The following is a 20,342-nucleotide window of genomic DNA, read 5'->3' on the forward strand; positions in this document are numbered from 1 at the left end:
CCAAGAGTAGGAGGGAATATTCGATCTGCGGGGCGGGGCCGGGGAACTCGGCCAAGAGCCTGGGCGACAGGTGCGCAGGCGCGATATGGAGCGTAGGGCGGGGCCCGAGGAGAGACGAAAGGGAGGGGGAGGGAAGGAAGGAGGGAGGAAGAAGAGCCGGAAGTGGGCGGCGGGGGCTGCAGCTGCCAGGGAAACCGGAGCAGCGGCAGCAGCGGCGGCGGCGGCGGCAGCTGGGTTGGGCTGGCGGGTGGGCGCTGAGGCGGCCAGGCAGGCAGGGGCGGGAAGCGGCGGGAGCTGGCCCGGGGACGCTAACATTCGCTTCCCCGCCCTCCCGGTCCCCTCTGTCACCGGGGGACTACCGGCCTAACCGCCCACCGGGCCGTGAGGAGCCGCGCGCGCGGCCTTCCTTGCCGGCGCCGCCAGGGGGCGCCCGCCACAGGGGCTCGGGGGAAACCTTCCCCCGGCTCTTGGGGCCGGGGCCGGGGCTGGGCCGGGCTTGGCCCGGCGGGGGCCGTGTCCGGGGCACCTGCGACCCCCCTTCCCCGGCCTCGGGGCTCGCAGGTGGGCGCGGGGAGCGGGTCTCCTCCTTCCCCCCCGGGCAGGGGTCGCGGGGGCGCGTGGCCATGACGGGCAAGTCGGTGAGGGACGTGGATCGCTACCAGGCTGTGCTGGCCAGCCTGCTGCTGGAGGAGGAGAACAAGTTCTGTGCGGACTGCCAGGCCAAAGGTAACCAACCCCTGAGCTGGACCACCTGCCCGCTCCCAGCCCCCCGGGACCCTCCGAGGCCCTGGCGAGGCCGGCCCTTGACTTCGCCGCCCTCTCCGAGGGCAGGGACCCGGGCTTGGGCGAACTTGTCCCCTCCCGGAGCCTGGGACGGGGCACCGTTCCTAGTGATTGTCTCATAAATGTGGGTCGAATGAATGAATGGAGCAATCCTTCCGTGTCTTCTGACCTCTCACCGGGGAGAGAGTAGTAAGCGGGCTCTGCAGACCAGCAACATGGTACGGGTGGATGGAGAGTGCGGGGGAGCCGCGTGTGCGTGTGTTTGTGTTCAAAGATTAGCTCATAGGAGCATAGATGGAGAGCTGGAAAGGACGGGGAGTGATTGCCGTGGCCGCTGAGAGCGGTTAGGAATAGCCGCTGAGCTGGACCCTGGCCGGGGTGTCCGCGGCTGGATGACTTTTTGTCCTCCCGGTTGCCCTGTGCGGTTGGGCAAGATCTGAATGCGGAGGCACACTGCAGATTTCTTAGTCCTGGTCCTTCACCTTCCTAAGGATGGTGGAGGCAACTAACAGGTTCAGGCTGTAGTGCGGGATCGGGTGGCGGATGGAGAGAAGGGGAGACTGAGAAATAACATTGGTTTGGCTTCCTGGTGTTTGCAGGGCCAAGCTCGGTGAAAGACTGTTTATGTAAAATGGCCCAGCCGTGCCAGCATTTAGCGTCCATTTGAATGCGACCCTCAAAGACTCAGCTTCAGCAATTGATTGGAATAAAAATTGAGGGTGTTTGGCCTAAAAAATACGCAGTAACTTGCTTGGCTGTTGACACGTTTATGGCTTCAAGGTCTTGGGGTGGATAGTTTTGTTTCCTCATTTTACCGAATACTTGGTAAACACATGAGTTATAGAAATGCCCGGTTGGGGTTGGGGGAGCAGGTGGTACTGCTATTTTAATGCATTTCTCTGAAATTAGGCCCAGTTGTCCCACCATTTCTCAGGATGTGCTGTATTTATGGATGCTCTTTGTTAGTGGATGTAGATAGACTAAGGACCTGAATGTATTTGTTCTTTCTGCTCTGTGGAGGGGGAAGTAGACAAGTGGTTTTTGTTTGTTTGCTTGTTTGTTTTCATGTGATTGGAGTGGGGAAGGAGATGGTGTGTCTTTTTCTTGCCCCTCATATAAAGAGAAAGAAATAATATATCTTAGTGAAGTCTATGACTCTATAGAAAAGTGAGTAGCCATAAATTAGACTTTATTTGAAAAACTGCTTGGGATTAATTTTTTAAAGTAGGTTCTTGTTAATGAGTTTCTTCTGTGTTAGACTTCCTGCAAGGGGGCCACCCACAGGAAGGATTATTGCTGGGATGCCATTTCCATGATAAGACCCATCTCTCATCATAGGATCACATAGCCAGAGTTGGAAGGGATATAAGAGACCATGTAATATGATCCCCTCATCTTAGAGGAGGAAAGCGAGATCAAGGAAGGCTAGACGTAGCCCAAGGTCACACTAATATCCAGCATCAGAAGTGAATTTTGAACCCAGGTTCTCTGATTCTAAAGTTTTTGTTCATACCAGTCCATTACATTTCCTCCTGCATTTACATTCCAGTCCTATTAGAATTAGTGACTACCTTGGGCTCCCCATATGCTCCATTTAGATTCTCTCTAAGGTCTAAATTTTTTGCTTCTCTCTTAAACTGCTCTTAAACTTAAACTGCCAGGTTGTGAAGAGTTTTACCAATCTTTCCAAAGTAATTGCACATTACTCCCTTAAAAGGAGATCTGGCTGGACAGGAAGATCCATCTCCTGCTGTCATGCCTACCTTTCCATAATTGTTTTCCTAGTCTGAGATGTTCTCCCTCCTTCCTTCCATCTCTTTAATGCTTCGCTCCAACATCAACTTCTTGATTTCCCCTCTTATTAATGGCCCTTTCCCCATCGTTGTGTATTTATCTTGCTTATGTTCTATACTTACATATCTATGAATATGTTGTATTCCTTTCAGTAGAATGTAAACGGGAATTGTCTCGTTTTTGTAATTGTGTCTCTAGTGCTTAATACTACTGTGGAATACTAATGGGAACATAGTAGTTATTATTTCTAATAGGTGGTCATTTGCCTTGAATAATAATGATAATGATAATGATAGCTAACATTTATATAACTCTTATTGTGTGCCAGGTTCTGTGCTAAAGTTTACACATATTTGATCATTATTTGAATGAATGAAATCCATTGGTCCTCAACAACTCTATTATAATCCCTATTTAACAGTTGTGGAAACTGTGGCAAACAGATTGAATAACTTGCTTGGGGTCACACAGCTATTAAGTGTCTGAAACTGGATTTGACTTTTGGCCTTCCTAATTCCAGGCTCAGCAGCAGTGCTATCCACTGAGCCATTTAATTTGAAGCCCTTCAATGAGATCACTGTCTTTACCGACATTCCACTTTTGCACCTCTTTAATTGCAAGGCTGAGTTGATCTCTTCTTCTGTGATTCCTTCCCACACTACCTCTGCAGTTGTCTTTTGTAAAGGAGAGAACATATCTAACCTGTCTTCAGCTCAATTCTTCAGGTACTGGAAAACAGCAGTCATTTTCTCTCTATGTCTCTAATGGTACAAGAGCAACAGTTGTTAAGCTTTTTTGGTGTCATGGACCCCATAGATAATTTGAAGCTTATTCATCTCTTTTCAGATTAATATTTTTAAATATTAAGGACATGCCAAATTTCAGTTAGAGGCTAGGGAAAAGAAAGATGTATTTTTTTTCCCCCAGCTAAATTCATAGTTGCCCTGACATTTATCTGTGGATCTCAGGCTAAAAATTCTTATGCAGAGTTTTATTCACTGCTTTTATTCATCTCCCCTCAAAAAAACAAACAACCTCTTTGATAGGCTCTTATACTATAGCTAAAGATCAGCTGCTGAAACTTTAGTTACTTAATTCTATGTGAAAACTCATAACTTAACTATCTAAAAAAATTCATTTGATATTGTTATCTTTATGACAGGTAGTTCCTAGCAAGGGCAATTTTCATAATTTGGCAGTGCAGGATGTAGCTGACATGTACTTTTGAGGAAGAGGGTTGCTGTTGTAAATTAATACTGATCAGTTAATAAGAATTGTTCAAGCCCTCAGATTATCTGTCCTATGAGTTAGACATTTAGGCCTCTTCCCCCTTAGTCATTTTTGTGTTTCACTACCCCATAGTAAAACAGGGGCTGGAAAAGGACATTTTTATTAACAGTTTTGGTTACTTGTTAAGTAGACCTGATAAAATTCTTAGTAGAGATGGAGTTTGTATTATAATCCTTGAACTGAAATAAAAATATTTTAACTGATTTCCTTTGTGACCATAGATAATTAAGAATTTCACAGCATCTGATGAATGATTGAAAATGAGGCCATTAAGACTGGAGGGGAATAAAGTAACCCTGACACACAAATGGGCAGTGGGTTTTTTTTTTTTTTTTTTTTTTTTGGTGGTATTCCAAAATGTTTCTTCACCATAGATAGATTCCTCTTTCATTTTTGCACTTTGGTTCTGGAATGTTGTCTCTTAATATGGCTCTTGAGAAATTCGACCTGAAATACACAAATAACAGAATCATTGGAATGGAATGGAATAGAATGATCTATGCTTCCAGAGTTGGCTGTTTACTTGGGCTTGGGGTATTTTACCACAGGTTCCATTAGATTTCCTGCTACTCTAAGCTACTGTAATTATTCTTCTGTGGGAATGGAACTAGTCATTTAAGCCTTTACTAAGACCTAAAGATATTTTTCCTCTAGGTCTTTAGGTTAATGGCCCCTCCTGAGAGTTTCTTACCACGGAGGTAATTAGGGACAGAGGATATATGATGGTGTATGATAGCAGCATGGTATGGTGGAAAAAATACTGGACTTGGATCAGGGGATCAGGATTCTGTTTTCTTTCAGTTCTACTTACTACCCATATGACCTATGGGGTCCCAGTTTCCTAGTCTGTAAAAGAGGAGATTGAACTTAGATGATCTCTGAGGTCTTTCCAGCTGTAAATTTATGCTCCTGTTAATCTATAGAAAATGTAAAATTGGTCCCAGCCATTGAATTTTTCTTTACTCTTTCCTATACCTCTGCTAGTGATGGAGAACTGGACAGCTGTAATATCAGAATCTCCTAATTTGAGGAAGACAAATTGGTTAGTTAGGCCCTGTTACTAAAAAAAAAAGTGATGCTTATAGCTAGTTTAATATCATTGTACTTTTTAGCATAGCCTGGTTAAAAAAAAATCAAAAGAAATATATTTAATGTTGACTAAACCTTGTTTCTTGGCTATGGATTCCACGCAGCTTAGTTTTGAAAATGCATTTTCCCCTCCCCCCTTTCAAAATTAAAGTACTGTATGTGGTTACTGGGAGCCTGGACTACAATGACTCACCCCATAAATCCTTAGGCTTTTCAGCTAAAACCATTTCCTGTGTATGGTGATTCTAACATTTCTGCAAATGTGCTCATTCTGAGCCCATGTGGCTGGTTTCTGGATATTTCTCGTCCCAAGCTAATTGAAAAATGCTAATGAAAAATATTTTTTTACCTTAATGGCAGATTGCATTATAGGGTTATAGTTCAAACAGAATACTTCAATAAAAAGTGAAATTCTCTTTAGAGAAAGACCAACTGCTGCAAAGTATGTTCAGCCTGAGGTCTCTGAAATTCAGGTTGTGATGGCTGAACACTCTAGTCCTCAGCAGGTGTCCATTTTGAACATGTCCAAGTTAGATAGGGATCTAAAAAGTTTGGCATACTCTACTCTTAGGATCATATATTTAGATTTGAAAAGAGATCCTTGGAAGTCATCTTGTTCAGCCTCTCATTTTACAGATAAGATATTGAGCCCCCAGAAAGGACTTATCCAGAGTTTCACAGTACCAAGGTTTGAGCCAGGTCCCCCCACTGCAGTCCAACACTTTGCACTATACTGTGCTGCCTCATTAGGTAGAGGAGAATCGTGAATTGTAATACACTAAACTTATCTCTTAGCATTGGACATGTTTTACATCAAACAAAAAAATGCTTGTGAAAATATTTAGTAACTTATGAAGGCTTCTCTGTTAGGTGAAACATCATGCAAAGTGTTAGGTTGTTTTTCTGCTAAAGATTAGCTGATGGCTTCCTGTTATATATTAACTTAAAGCAAGAAGTTTCTACCCACAACCTTGAATATTGTAGCTATATTTGGAAGTGATGAAAATCATTCTCTGAATCCAGATACTACAGACACTTTGCTTCTTTACTTTAGCCAGTCAACAAACATTTATTAAGCATCTATTGTGTGCCAGGTACTGTACTAATAAGCACTAGGCAATTTTCTTAGTTACCCAACTTTTTGCTGCTCTTAAAGTAACTTTCTGAGGCTTTGCAATTAATGCTTCTTCACTGTGACAATTGTGATTGAAGATGACACAGTTTTACTCAAAGTAATTTTATCAGGATTCCTATTAAATTATCTTCCCACTGTCACAGAGTTAAACTTATTCCCTGGGAGATAGCCTTACTTTTCCCTTTCTCCTTGTCCTTTCAAACATCATTATGTGGCAGAGTAAATGGCATAAACTAGAGATGTGCCATCTCTTAGAGCAATGCTTCTTATCCTTTTTGTGTGTCATATCTTATCCTTATGTGTGTCATAAATCCTTCTGGTAAAGAGAAGCCTTTGGACCTTTTCTAAGAGAAAGTTTTTAAATACATAAAATAGAATATGTAGGATTGTCAAGGAAACCAGTTATTAAAATATATTTTAAAAAATAATTTGGTGGGTCCCAGGTCTAAGACCCTTTGTCTCAGACCATATATTGAAAGACTGAGAATTGCTACAACATGAATGAAATCCCACAGTGGACTGTGGACTTAATCTGTAATATTGAGGTGGTAACTTGTGTGGTCTGTGCTTTAAGCTCCTTGCTCATAAGAGGGTATGTCACATTTCAGACATCAGAAACCGGATGTCCTGTGGATGTCTTAAGCTCATTGTCTTCAGAACTTGTCGTTTTCCCCACTAAGCCCTCCTTGCCTCCTACCTTCCCTGTTACTGTAGAAAGTAGCACTATCAGTGTTTCGGGCTCAGAGGAGTCATCTTTATTCTTCATTCTTTTACCTACCTCCCTCTTCTTCTTCTCCTCCTCCTCCCCAATTAGAGCTTTTGCCAAGATCTGTTCTTTTCACCTTTGCAACATCTCTTGAATATACTTCCTTCTGGCCCCTGGTGCAGGCCTTTATCCCCTCTTGCCTGGACTGTTGCAATAGCTTCTGATAGGTCGGTGTGCTTCAAGTCTCTCCCCACTCCATTCCATCCTTCAGCCACTAAAAGGATTTTCTTAAAATGCAGGTCTATTCATGTTATTCTTTTCTCCTCTCTCCCCATAAGTTCCAGTGGTTCCTGTGATCTTCAGGAACAAGACTAAAATGTTTTGTTTGGCATTCAAAGCTCTTCATAATCTATCTTCTTTCTACCTTTCTAATGTTTTTACTCTTTATTCCCAGATTCATACTCTTTAATCCAGTGACACTAGCCTCCTGGCCTTTCCACTAATGAGATACTTCAATCTCTTTCTTTCAGGAAAGCTCTGTGGCTGGAATGTTCTTCATGTCTGGAATGCTCTTTCTCCTCTGATTGTCCTGGCTTCATTTAATTTCCAACTAAAATCCTATTTTCTGTATGAAACCTTCCCATTTAATTCTAGTCCCTTCCTTTATCCTGTATATAGCTTGCTTTGTATATATTTGCTTGCATGCTATCTTCCTCATTAGACTGTAGGCTTCTTGAGGGCAGGGACTGTTTTTACCTCTTTTTGTACTTAGCACAGTACCTGGTCTCTTAATAAAGGCTTATTGATTGATAGACATTGGAGGTTTCCTGCTTTTCAGGGGAAATTAGGGTTAACTGATGTTTGGTAAACCTGAAGTCAGGGACCAAAAGATTTCCATGTGAGTATGAAGAAATAACAATTGTAGGTGTATGAAAGATACCTATTAAAAATTTAATTAAATTATTTTTATTGGCTTTTTAAAAAAATTAAAGCAAAATACTTTAAAGACATTACTTTGTGTGCAGTGGTGGGGATAAGACTTAGAAAACAGAATGCTTTGTTTGCTATCTTTGGATTATAATTAATATGAATTAATCTCTTGGATACTATACCATACCTTCAAAAAATAAAGTTTACTCTCTCAAGCTTCTCAAGAAGAGAGTTAGAAGTGAGTCATTTCTGGCTAGTCTTTAAGCAATTCTTACATTCCGTGAACATTCAGGTCACCATCTCTTTGAATTTCTAAGCTGTTGACATTCTAATGTGTAGGTGGCAGCACTCTTGGACCTGGTTGCCCATGCTTTGTTTTGCCACATGAGTCATTATCATATGTTTTCATTCTTCTGTTTCTAAAGTCCAATCTAAAATTAATGGTGCCATATAATTAGATATTATATTACCTTACTAACTAATATACTACCTTACAATTTTACTTTATGTATTCTATTAGATTGTGAGCTCTTTTAGAGCAGAAACTGTTTTTTGCCTCTTTTTGAATCCGAAGCAGTTAGTGCCTGGTGCATAGTAGGTATTTAAATATTTATTGATTGGTTGATTACATTGGTAAGGTTTTTTTTTTTTTTTTTTTTTTATCGGTACAGAAGAGGACAAGGGATATTATGACTTATGGAATTGGGTCAGATGCCATTCCTTATCATTAAAATTCCTTTGTAGAAAGGCTCTGTGAAACTTGGGATGTGTGTATGTATACCCTGGACTCTGTATGAAATACATAAAAGCCAAAATTCTGTGACTTTTATTTTCTCTATAAATCTCTCATCTTTTATGGGGAAACTGCTTCCTAGGATTCCTAGACAACTACTGGACTCTTGGAAAGTGAGAGTTTTATACTTAACTAAGTCAATTTCAGAGTAGATTTTAAGGCTTCTAAAACTTCAAGAATTAAAGTGTCCATTGTGTGTTCTCATTCTCCCTCCCTCCCTTCTTTCCTCCTTTTCTCTTTTCTTCCCTCCTCCCCTCTCTCTCCCTCCTTCCTTCCCCTTTCCCCCTCTCCTTCCCTCCCTCCTTCTCTTTCTTCTCTTCTCCCTCCCTCTTTTTTTCTCCCCCTCACTCTCTTTCTTTCTCTTCCTCTTTTCTTCCAATCCTATAGACAAGAGATATAAGATCTCACAGACTCAACCCAATGGGTACTGCTTTTCATGGTAATGAAAAAACTTTTCTAGAATTGATTCACTCATTTGTCCTGGGAAGCAACGTAACAGTTGTGCCATAGCCTGTTGATCATGATTTCTGACCATCTGCATCATGTCACAATAACTGGGAGTCACTTCTCAGAATAACTGGGAGCCATTTATCATGTTGGTTATATAGAAAACTAGTCTCCACCCTTTCAGTTCTTAGAATCCTGTTAGTATAACATAAATAGATCCCATCCCAATTAAATCTTCTAGAAGGTATGAAACAGCTATACATTTTGGTCCCCAAGAAGAGGATCTTTAAGATACTATTGGGAAATACAGTTGAATGTATGCAGTATGAGCAGTGGAGGTCAGAATCTGTTCAGTGAAATCATGGTAGCACAAATTTGTACTTTGGCAAGAAGACACAATGTGGACATGAAGCCTTTGCAATGTCATTTTGACCAAAATGTTTTAGAACCTTCAAACTTTGGGGCTTTGGGAATCTAGTCCAATGCCTTTATTTCAGAAATAGGAAGATGAAGACCAGTCACCTGTGCCATGACTTGCCCAAGATCACATGATGAATCACTACACTAGTAGAGCTAGGATTTATTTGTACCAGGTTTTTCTGCTTCTCTGTTGGTGCTCTTCCACTCTATTTCACCCACCAGTGTAACTCTTATTTATCCTTCTATGACTACAGAGAGATCAGTGTAAGAAAATTCAGATGAAAGTCATCATGATCTAATTAAAAAAAATAAAAACATGAAACCGCACAGCCACACTAGACCTTTAATGGAATCTGATTCTGTGGGATGTATTAGCACAAGCTTCCAATGTTACTTTGGTTTTTTTTTTCCCCTTCAGAAAATTACTTGTATATTACAGTATACATTTATTAGCACTTAAGACTACCTCCCTTTCACAATATCTTCTCTGGCAATTAGGTCACCTGCAGTTGGATCCTTGCTGCAGTTGGTAAATTGGTGAAGCCTGGTCATCAAAAATTAGGGAAGGTCATGGGAGTTTTACTGGCTGCAGGCTAGTTCTTCCTTATTAGCCATAAGAAACTGAACCCTCATTTATCTGAGTTAAAGGCACAGACTATGAACATGAGGAATGATTTTATTTTTAGTGTCTCTGCTATAAAATCAGCTTTTCCTTGGTAGGTGGCAATTTGACTTCAGAAGCTTAACTGAAGCAAAGTAATTTTTATTTTGTTTTATTTTAGAGCAGAGAAATTTTGCATCAGAGCTTTTCCCCCATCATACAGCTGGTTGTTGTTAGATACCCATTTCTGCTTAAGAGAAGAGTTCTACATTTGTAAAGCACGATGTTTTACATTTATAATATACAGCTACCATGTTTGACTCTCTTCCCTTTCCCATACTTTTTCCCTCCCTCCCCCACTCTTCTGGACCCTGTATTTCCCCACAGGCATTGTGGATGTCCGTCCATTGATGGCTGTACTGCCGATTCCTTCACAGTGGAGCACCCAGCGACGAGCCAAGTCCACCCTCGGCTGGGGCCACTCATCAGCGTAAGGTTGTCCTGGTGGTTCTCTCGTTATTGTCCAAACACTCTTTCTTGTGTGTAGAAAGCCCTAAGTTCTTGGTAAATTCCCAACCCTTTTTGCTGTGTTACTTCTTAAGTTATTCTGATGTCTTGCTTTGAAAACTAATTTTTTAGCAATTCTGAGTTAGAACAAAGGTTTTTTTTTTTTTTAATCATATTTCCTTTTCACCTATCAAATTTTCTTCCTTGTGCTCTAGTTGGGTTTTAGTTACACAGGGTACCATTGGCTTACAGACTGCTCAGTTTCACAACCTTACTTTGAAAGCACTTTTCCATGAATTGCTAGTTACAGTTGACATAAAAGTTTTAAAAGAAAATTTCTTATCATCAAAAAAGCTTCCCTGAAAACTCAGTGTCAGAATGCGGAACTGGTTCCCTGCAGGCTTCTTTTCACATCAGGTAGCCAAGAAGCCAAATGTTTTTCTCTCATCTAATGCTCTATCTGTTTAAAGTTCTGGCTTTAGTGCCAAGGCAGAATAGAGAGTCCTACCTTGTTAGGCTTGACCTTACATCTTTCTCAACAAGAAAGCCTGAGCAAATGGAGTGATTCCACTCCCCCCTACCCCATGGTTGTGCTACTATTGGTAGAGAGAATATAAAGTTCCATGACTTGCATCTTCTAGTGGGAGTTTGCATATTAAAACCTACCACATTCTCTAACTTTGATACTTAAATGTTTTGACAGCAGCCTTGCTTATCAGAAGTAAAGTTCGAGGCAATCATTTTCTTTGCTTGTGGTGGGGATTTTAACTTCATCTTTCCCTCCCTTTTCCCCCAGTATACTGTTTTTGGATATTGGTTCTAGAGAGTCTCTAAATTGAAAGGCAAAAGGAAACTTTACTTAAGGGCAGATTGTGTTTTTATTTCTAATTCTTAAAAAAAAAACAACATAATTATAATAGATGCCATATGTGACAATTAAATTTTATTCTGCACTCTGAAGCCTAGGTGATTTCTCCATATGCATATTTTTTAAACTCTCCTTTGTCATTAGGAACCCTCAGAATAAGTGCTAATGGTAGACATAACAGGTGGGTGACTTCTGATTTGAGAAAGCAAGAGTTATAAGGTAAAAGACTAAATATCTTCTCCTTATTTTTGAAAAGCACCTCTGGACACCTGTTTGGGGTTTTGGTTTAGTTTTCTCTCTCAGAACTCACAGAACATGACTGTCTTGGTGCTTAGAAGAGGTCTGATGGAAAGTGGAAGTGAAAAGGTCAGGATTGCAGCAGTTGTCTTGGATAAAGGTCTCTGGCTCATTGTAAGTCTAACTCAGACTTATGTGATGACTATATACTCCAGATAGAGGGATGCAAAGAGGAAAAATAACCCAGTCCTTGCATATTTTCTAATTAGGGAGCCATGGTGTATATACAAATAAGTGATAACATGAGGGAGACTACGATAGAGTTAGAGAGATCCAGGCAAATTTCATAAAAGTGTGATTGCTTTCATGCTGGGATTGGTGATGGAAATCAAGGAAGGTTTCATGGAAAAGTTACCAGTACCTTGAAGGAGAGTATTTCAGCTAGTGGGAGGAGAGGGATAACTATTTGTGTGAATTCAGGAGTCTGGAAATAAGTAGGAGATTGGTCATAGCTAGCAGACCAGTTAGTCTGCAATGTAACCTTCATAAAGAGGAGAATTGTAAGGGAAGTTGAAAAGACAGGAGGGAGACATTGTAGAGAGCCTTGAATTCTATCCTGTTGGCAGTAGTGCGGCACAGGAGACTTTTGAAAATTAGTCTGTATGTCAATTTCAGTAGGTGCTTGAAACAGAAGGGGAAAAGATGAAGTCTGGAAGATCTCTTAGCCTTTGCAATAGTGCAGGTAAGAAGTAATGAAGGCCAGGAATTGGGATGGGAGAGCGATGGATGTCAGAAAGATTTCGGAGATGGTTATTTGAGTAGCTATAGAAATAGGAGGAGCATGATTAGGTCTCATGTTCAGAGTTCTGAAGTAAGCCTCTGAACAGAGCAGAAGAACTCAAGGGTCTTAAACTAAGTAATTATACATGTAATATAAAAATATAGTGATGAAAATATGATGAAGTTAAAGAAAAAGTGATAGTTGTCAGCATTTACACTGCTTTAAGTTATTTAGGATTTTTGAAGGTCCCACAGTCAGTCAGATAATTATAAACATTGTTACTTTTTAACCTTTTGGATATTTCTGTGGGTGCACAGGCCTCACTAAATGTCCAAATCTGAATATCTGATCATGCATTTAAAAGAAACATTTTTATCAGATTCAAAGGGGACTTCTTTCCAGTAGACCTCAAATGAAGAGAAAGGGAAAACTTTACTCTTGTCACAAGCCTTGGGTCTTTGTTACGGAGTATTATATCTGTAGTTGATATTGCTGTGAGAACAAATTTAATTTCAAACTAATGAAATTTAGCATAACTACATAGGATTCTGTTAAGTGTGGTGCAGGTCAGGGAATTGCACCTGCCTATAGGGGGCCAAGGAGTGGCAATAAAAGATCACTTATAAAGATCCTGTGTTTTTATTTGATTATAGGATTTAGAATTGGAAAGGATCTTAGAGATCATCTAGTCCACTCCCATCTAAAAAAGTTTTCTAGATTCTTTTTGTTTGTATGTGTCATTTCAAAGACACCTCTTTCTTTACCCCTTTTCTTTAAAACAAAAACAATTAAGCAAAATCAAGGGCTGTGGCTGACATGTACAGTATTCTACAGCTGTGGTCTCTCACTTCTGCAGAGAAAGAAGAAAATTGAATTTCCTCTGCTTTGTTGTTTTAATTGTTCATATTTTTTATTATTTTGATTTGCATTATTTTCCTGACTCTGCTTACTTTGCTCTGTTAACAATTCATACAAATCTTTTCAGATTTCTCCAAATTCTTCATTCACCATTTCTTAAGGAACAATAATATTCCATTACATTCTTGTGTCATAATTTGCTTAGCCGTTCCCTAGTTGAAAATATTCATTTTGTTTCTAGTTCTTTGCTATCACAGAAAGTGCTGCTATAAATATTTTGGTATATATGAGATCTTCCTTTTTTATCCTTGACCTTCTTTGGGTATGTGGCTAGCAGTTGAATCTCTGGGTCAAAGCATATGGACATTTTAGTTATTTTAAAAGCATAGTTCCAATATTAGAATGCTTGGATCATTTTGTAGCTCCAAAATAGCACATTAGTGTGCCTGTCTTCCCATCTTCAGCGTTGACTATTTCCATCTTTTGTTTTTCTTGCCAGTTTGGTGGTGTGAAGGCAAAAATCTCAGAGTTGTTTTAATATGTATATTACTCTTATTAATTGCTTGTGCAGTTTTTCATGTGTTTATTAATGGTTTTCAGATTTTTAAAGAACTATTTGTTCATATCTATTGACCAGTTATTTATTGGTGCAAGTAACCCCCAAATTTATATATATTGGTTATCACATTATCAGAACTATTTGATACAGTGCCTTTTGTTTTTGCATCAGCTATTGCCCCTCCCCCCTTCTCAGTTTAATTTTCCCTTGTAACATTTTGGCAACTCTGACAACAGACATAGAGCATGTGTTTAGTAGTATATGCCACCTGACCCATCTGTATAATACTTGATCTTTTTATAAAGGATGAGGGATAGGTATATTTAATTCATTGGGACTGAAATCCCTCATTTTATAGCTAAGGAGATAGAAACGCAGCCATAGGAATGACCTTGACTATGGACGGACAAATAGTAAAGAACAAAAACAGGGTTCCCTCCTAATTTTTTTATTCCATCTTCTTTGCTCTTTCAGTTTAAGTTTTTGTGTCTATGATTGGCTGATGATGTGATTATTTTTATAGGTCTATGTCAGAGTTCTCTAGGAGTCTTATTGAGTAGTTCTCCCATCAAACCTTTGCCGAGTAAATATATCTCCAGTCTTGGTCCTTGGCTTTTTAGTTGCTTTCATATGTAATTGTGGATAGGTCATTTCATATTTCTTGGTCTATTTTTTTTTTTTTTAAAGGAAGAGGAAACATGGCTTTACTAACTTGTGGGTAGGTTATAGAAGTGTTAAGGATGGACACATTGGTATGAATTTCATTTCTGTCCTGGATGGCAGATGAGGCCTGGTGAAGTGATTGTTAAGGAGTTGCCCTCAGCAGCTTTAATACCTCTTCAGATGTCAGCAGAGCCCTTAGGACAATACTCTGAGCAGGGATTTCCCCCAAATTCTTTATTTCTTCTGTCTGTAACTCAAGGGTATTTCCAGACTATGTACAAGATGCAGTTGTGCACAGAAATGCCAAGGAAAAAATGTCACTTTTCTGAACCATTCTATAGAGTTATTCTCAGCTTTTCCAACTATTCTTCCCATGCTCATCAACACCAGAAAAAGAAATACATTCATGACTATATAGTGTTTTCTAATGACCAGTAAGGTTTCTACTTTCTGTCCACATTTTTAAAATAAAAATAATATTTGCATATATTTTTTAAAAACTACCTTTTCATATATTTTGGAAAATAAAAAGCTTTTATTTTTATTAAATTTTTATTAAAATTTTTTATTAAAAAGCTTTTTATTTTTCAAAATATATGCAAAGTTAGTTTTCAAAATTCACCTTACAAAACCTTTTGTTCCAAATTTTTCTCCTTCCTTCCTTTAGATAGCAAGTAATACAATATAGGTTAAACTTGTACAGTTCTTCTAAACATTTCTACATTTATCATACTGTGTGAGAAAAACCTAATCAAAAGGGGAGTGGGGAAGCACTAAAAGGAAAAAAACACAAGCAAACAAACAATATAAAAGGTGAAAATATTATATTTTGATTCACATTCATTCTCTATATTTCTCTCTATGGAAATCTATTGGAATTGCCTTGAATCACCTCATTGTTGAAAAGAGCCAAGTCCATCACAGTTGATCATTATGTAGTCTTGTTGTTGCTCTATACAGTGTTCTCTTGGTTCTACTCACTTCTCTCACTCTCAATTCATGTAAATCTTTCCAAGCTTTTCTGAAATCAGTCTATTCATCATTTCTTATAGAATAATAATATTCTGTTACCTTCATATACCATAATTTGTTTGTGATTTCCCAACTGATGGGCATCCACTCTTATCTCCAGTTCCTTGCCACTACAAACAAGGCTGCTATAAACTTTTTTGGATAGGTAGATTATTTTCTCTTTTTTATGCTCTTTTGGGGATAGAAACCCAATAGAGACACTGCTTCTGTTTACCATTCTTAACTGCTTAAATTGGATGAGCTCTTATTTGGAATTATTAAGAAAAGAACTAATACTCTAAGGAGATCAAAGATAGGTCCCATAATCACCAAATTATTTATGGCATTAATTTTTGTAGTGTAAAAACACAAAAATAAAAAATAAATTTAGGTGCCCACTGATTGGGGAATGGTCAAAGAAATTGTGAAGCCTAATGGAATGTTACTATGTAGTAAATATAATGAATATGAAGACTACAGAAAAACATGGAAAGATATAAACTGTTGCAAAGTGAAGTTAGCAGAACTGAGAAAATAGTAATGACTAAAATGATGCAAAAGAAAGAACAAGATAAAAACTGAACACTGTAGTTAGAATGGTCAAATTTGGCCCGGAAGAAGAGATAATAGATTGTACTGTCCTTCTTTGGGAGAATTATAAGTATGGAACACTACATAAATTGTTTTATTTGGTTGATGCATTATTGAGTTTTACAAAACTTGCTTTAAAAAAAAAAAAAACAACTGGATGCATTCTTTTGACCTAAAGCCTGATTTGATCTTTTTCAGGTGACTTTCAGTCCTTTTCTTTTTCTCCCTCTTCCATCTTTAATTGCCTTTCTTCTATCCTAATGCTAATATATCTGTTGAGATCCAACTGAACATCTACTTTAAAAAAATCCACATTTGGCACTCCTCCTCCTTAGCTCTTACTCAGGTCAATTTTGGCCTTAATTATTTTCACATTGTTTTTCTGGGGTTAATTTTCTCTCTCAGGTTAGATTGTCAATCTTTTGGGGGCAGAAACCACATGGCATATTAGTTAATAAACATTTATTAAGTACTTACTATACACCAGGCACTATGCCGCACTCAGAGGACACAGTTATATAAAAAAAGAAAGATAAATCTCTGCCCCTACGGAGCTTACAATCTAATGGAGGAAGACAGCACTCAAGGAAACTGAAAAGGTGGGGTGGAGGAGAAGGAGCTATGCTGAAATTAGTCAGAAAACTCTCAAAAGAGTGTGACCAGGTAAGAAAAAAGGAGATGCTTAGCCTGAGCTGAGCTCTCTCCTTAAATGGAGGTTTGGAGTAGATGGTCCTGTGTTCCAGTAGTATTGGGGTAAAATTCCAAGGTTACTGAGATCTTATTGGTCTGGTGGAGACGACAGAGAAGTTCTTTCAGAATTAGTTTTTATGCCCCATAGCACATTGGTGATTGATTGCCAGTCTTCTATTAGCTTACTAAGGAGAAAGAAAATTAATTTTTGTTGGTAACTGGAAGACAGTTGTTTCAGTCATCTGAGAGTTCTGCTTCCTCAGCAGCCATTGCCATTGTCTGTTCTGTGTCCTGGAGCCCTCTCACTTATGCACTGTCACCATAATCAGGTGGCATTTCAGTTCTCAGTCTTTTCCATCATTCCCTAGGAGCCTTTGCAGTTTGATACATGTCTCTATCCCTGTGACCCTCTCTTGAAAGATGAGTTTCTCTTGAAACTTCCATTTTGATGAAATACTTAAACCAGCTGGGCTTACTCCTTCTCTTCTCTTCCAGTTTACTCCTGACTCTAGGCTATTTGCTCTGGAACACATCTTAATCCCTGTGGCCTTCTCACTCTGGAAGACACCTCCACCTGTCAGGCCCCTCTATGAAATGGCAAATTCCTCTTGGAACCTCCATTTGAGGACGTGCTCAAGCTGTCGAGGTTCCTTCCTTCTCCAAGCTTTGCCTTGCTTTTAAGTGGATACCTTTTCCCAATCCCTCACCTCTTTTCAACTTCTTTTATGTTGCCTTCCTTCATTAGCATGTAAGTTCCACAAGGACATAGACTGTATTTTTGTTGGTGCTTATATTCCCAACTCTTAACACAATGCCTGGCCCATAGGTAAGGGATTAATACTTGCTTGCCAATTTGATTTTTTTCTTTGAACCTCTTCTAATCTCAAAGCCCTAATTAATCTAAGCACTTTATTTTACTGATGAGGAAAACTGAGCTTCTGAGAAGTGAAGTAATTTGCCTAAAATGACATGGGTCATAAATGACTAACTTGAGATTCAGATTCACTTCCCCTGACATTGTAATGAAGGAAGACAACATAAAAAAAGGAACTGAATGTGAGGGGAAAGGGGCATTCACTAAAGCAGGAGAAGTAACCACCCCTACCCCACCCCCTATGGTTGTGACATTCCAGAGTGAAGGATGACTCCTCTGAGTCCTTAGCAGGTACCAGGAAGAACTCAATGGAGAGAGGGGATGAGGCAGCGGAAACATGGTAGCAAGGGATAGAGAAGGAAGCAGGGCTGGTCTGGGCCCTTCCTTAAAATGCAAGTTCAACTTTAATCATTAATGGTAGGAGCTGTAGGAAAGGAAGCAAAGAGGCCCAGTGGAAAGAGCGCCAAGAACTGGAATCAGGAAAAACGAGTTCATTCACATCCTGCCTCAGACAGTGACCAATGGTGTGGCTTTAGGCAAGTCACATCCCCTTTCTCAGTCTCCTCAATAGAATCATAGTAATAACGACTGTCTTTGCCATTTACAGAAACATGTCTGTCTTGCTCTTTAAAGATCTGGACACTCTTAATATTTGTTCAGGCCATCTCAGTGGTCAGCCAAGCTTCAATTCTCCCTTATACAAATATCTTGTCACAGATTTTCTAGGCTAATCTCAAAGTTCAGAGTCTTTGGGCAGCGTAGATTGAAAATTTTGTTCATGTTTTTACCCATTATCTTTATTCCTATGCAGTTCTTAGGAAATTTAAATGACTTTGAATGTCAAAAAACATTATATTATAATAATAACAGTTAACATTTACATAATGCTTACTATGTGCCAGGTGTCTTGCAATTGTCATTTGATCCTCCCAACAACCCTGGGAGATTGGTGCTATTTTACAGATGAGACAAACAGAGGTTGAATGACTTGCCTAGGACCACATAGCTAATAAGTAGGCAAGGTTAGCTTTGAATTTGGATCTTAGTGACTCTAAATGTACGGCCTGCTGCCTTAGAATAGGGATAATAATAGCATTTACTTTTTTGGATTATTGTGAGCATCCAAAGAAAGAGCATTTACATAGTTCTCTATATTAAGTATTATCATGAACTTCCTGTTTTTTCTGCACTTGCACTGAAATTTGTAGATTTAAATATTTTCTGGAGATTCAAGGCAAGTGCCTTGCCCCAGCCAGAAGCTTGCTCCAGCCTAAGACTTCTTGTCTCTGAGGCAATCTTGGAAGTATCCATCTAGTCCAACTCAGATCTGAATAAGAATCCCCTTTATGTAGGGTTTTATTTTTTGCTTAGGAACCCAGAACAAGTCTAGCAGATGTTTCAGGGTGTCTGCTTTACTGCTTGCTTCTTATCATGCCAATTGTCTGTAAACTCACTTCCTCCTTGTAGAACCACAAGATGCCACAATGCCAGCCAGGCAGAGCTGTGGGGGAGCTGCTCTGCAGCAACTGATGGGGGACAGTCCCCTCTGTAGTCTGTAGCATCTCTGCTATTGCACACTATCACCTCGCTGCAGTCATTTCATTTATGTAACAAACATTTATCTGTGTGAAACAGAGATGTACTATGCTTGAAGTAAGTTGGGAGATAGACTATACAGTTTCCTCAATTGAAAAAGGATCATCATAATACCTTCCCAGGGTTGTTGTGAAGATCAAATGAGATTATAATTGCTTGGTGTAAATACCATGAAAATACTAGTTATTGTTAATCTAGGTAGGTGGTAAGAGGCCTGAGGATGGTTGATTTAATGCTGGAATGCATCTCAGAGGTTATTTTGAAGATGAAAGCGCTGAAGCCAAGGTCAGCCGAGTTCCGGGTTGGATTTGAAACCATCTCTGACTCTTTCCCTTGTATCATATGGCCTGTGCTGGGGGTGGGAGGTGACAGTGTGGGATAAAGGAAGCTGACAGAATGAGACCTGGATTTGGAGTTGGAAAACTTGGTTCAGGTCCTCTTTTTGCTATTTATTATCCATCTGAGCAGTGGCAAATCACTTCCTCTTTCTGAGCTCCAGTTTTGTCATGGGTAAAAAATAAATTGTCAGAGTTGGAATGAGGGTGTCCATGAATTAATTGTTCTTTTGTGTTCCAGTTCAAAATTGGGAATAGAGGAAAAGTAAATAAAACTTCCAGAGTGTCCAAAGTGGAACACTAGGTAAATGCTTCTTACAGGTATCTTGAAGTCAGGAGAAAAAATGCCATTATTGGGAGAAAAGGACAGTTGGTGTTTGAAGGGTGCATGGGCTGCCCAGATGGTGATGCCTGTGGACCTTTCAGACACTAGAGAAATATTAAGACTAGAGATTCCACATCTGCACTGAGGAGGTACTTAAAAGTGATGAGAATTTGTAAGATTGACAGTGAGAGAGGGTAAAGGGGAGAGAGAATTTGGGGCCACATTTATTTTTTAGAGACAAGAAACATGCAAAGGAGCCTAAAATGGAGTGAGGAGAGAAACAGAACTGGACAAAGCAGCTGCCTTTGCTGAAGATGTTTTTCTTTTCATCGGTCACCCTCGATGACAGATTTCCTGATGCCAAATCCTTCCTAGACACACAACAGCTCAGGGTGTGAAGTCATTGAGGAACTCTGACTTGGGCTATGATTCTTCTCCCGGAGACTTCCCCTGTGCCTT

General features: G+C 39.6%; 1 protein-coding gene across 2 annotated transcripts in view; it reads left to right on the forward strand.

Annotated features, from left to right (window-relative positions):
• Window positions 1–213: 213 nt before the first annotated feature.
• The window catches only part of SMAP2 (small ArfGAP2), a 59,253-nt gene continuing 39,124 nt past the window's right edge, over window positions 214–20,342 (forward strand). The window contains exon 1 of one of the 2 annotated variants that reach the window (XM_003765412.4): window positions 214–726. In XM_003765412.4, coding sequence (XP_003765460.1) covers window positions 624–726 — 103 coding nt within the window. In that variant the 5' untranslated portion in view covers window positions 214–623. The remainder of the gene's footprint in view (window positions 727–20,342) is intronic. The other variant, XM_031962251.1, reaches the window with a different exon arrangement.

The sequence above is a fragment of the Sarcophilus harrisii genome, chromosome 3 (assembly GCF_902635505.1).
Source record: "Sarcophilus harrisii chromosome 3, mSarHar1.11, whole genome shotgun sequence".
In the NCBI taxonomy this organism is placed as follows: domain Eukaryota; kingdom Metazoa; phylum Chordata; class Mammalia; order Dasyuromorphia; family Dasyuridae; genus Sarcophilus; species Sarcophilus harrisii.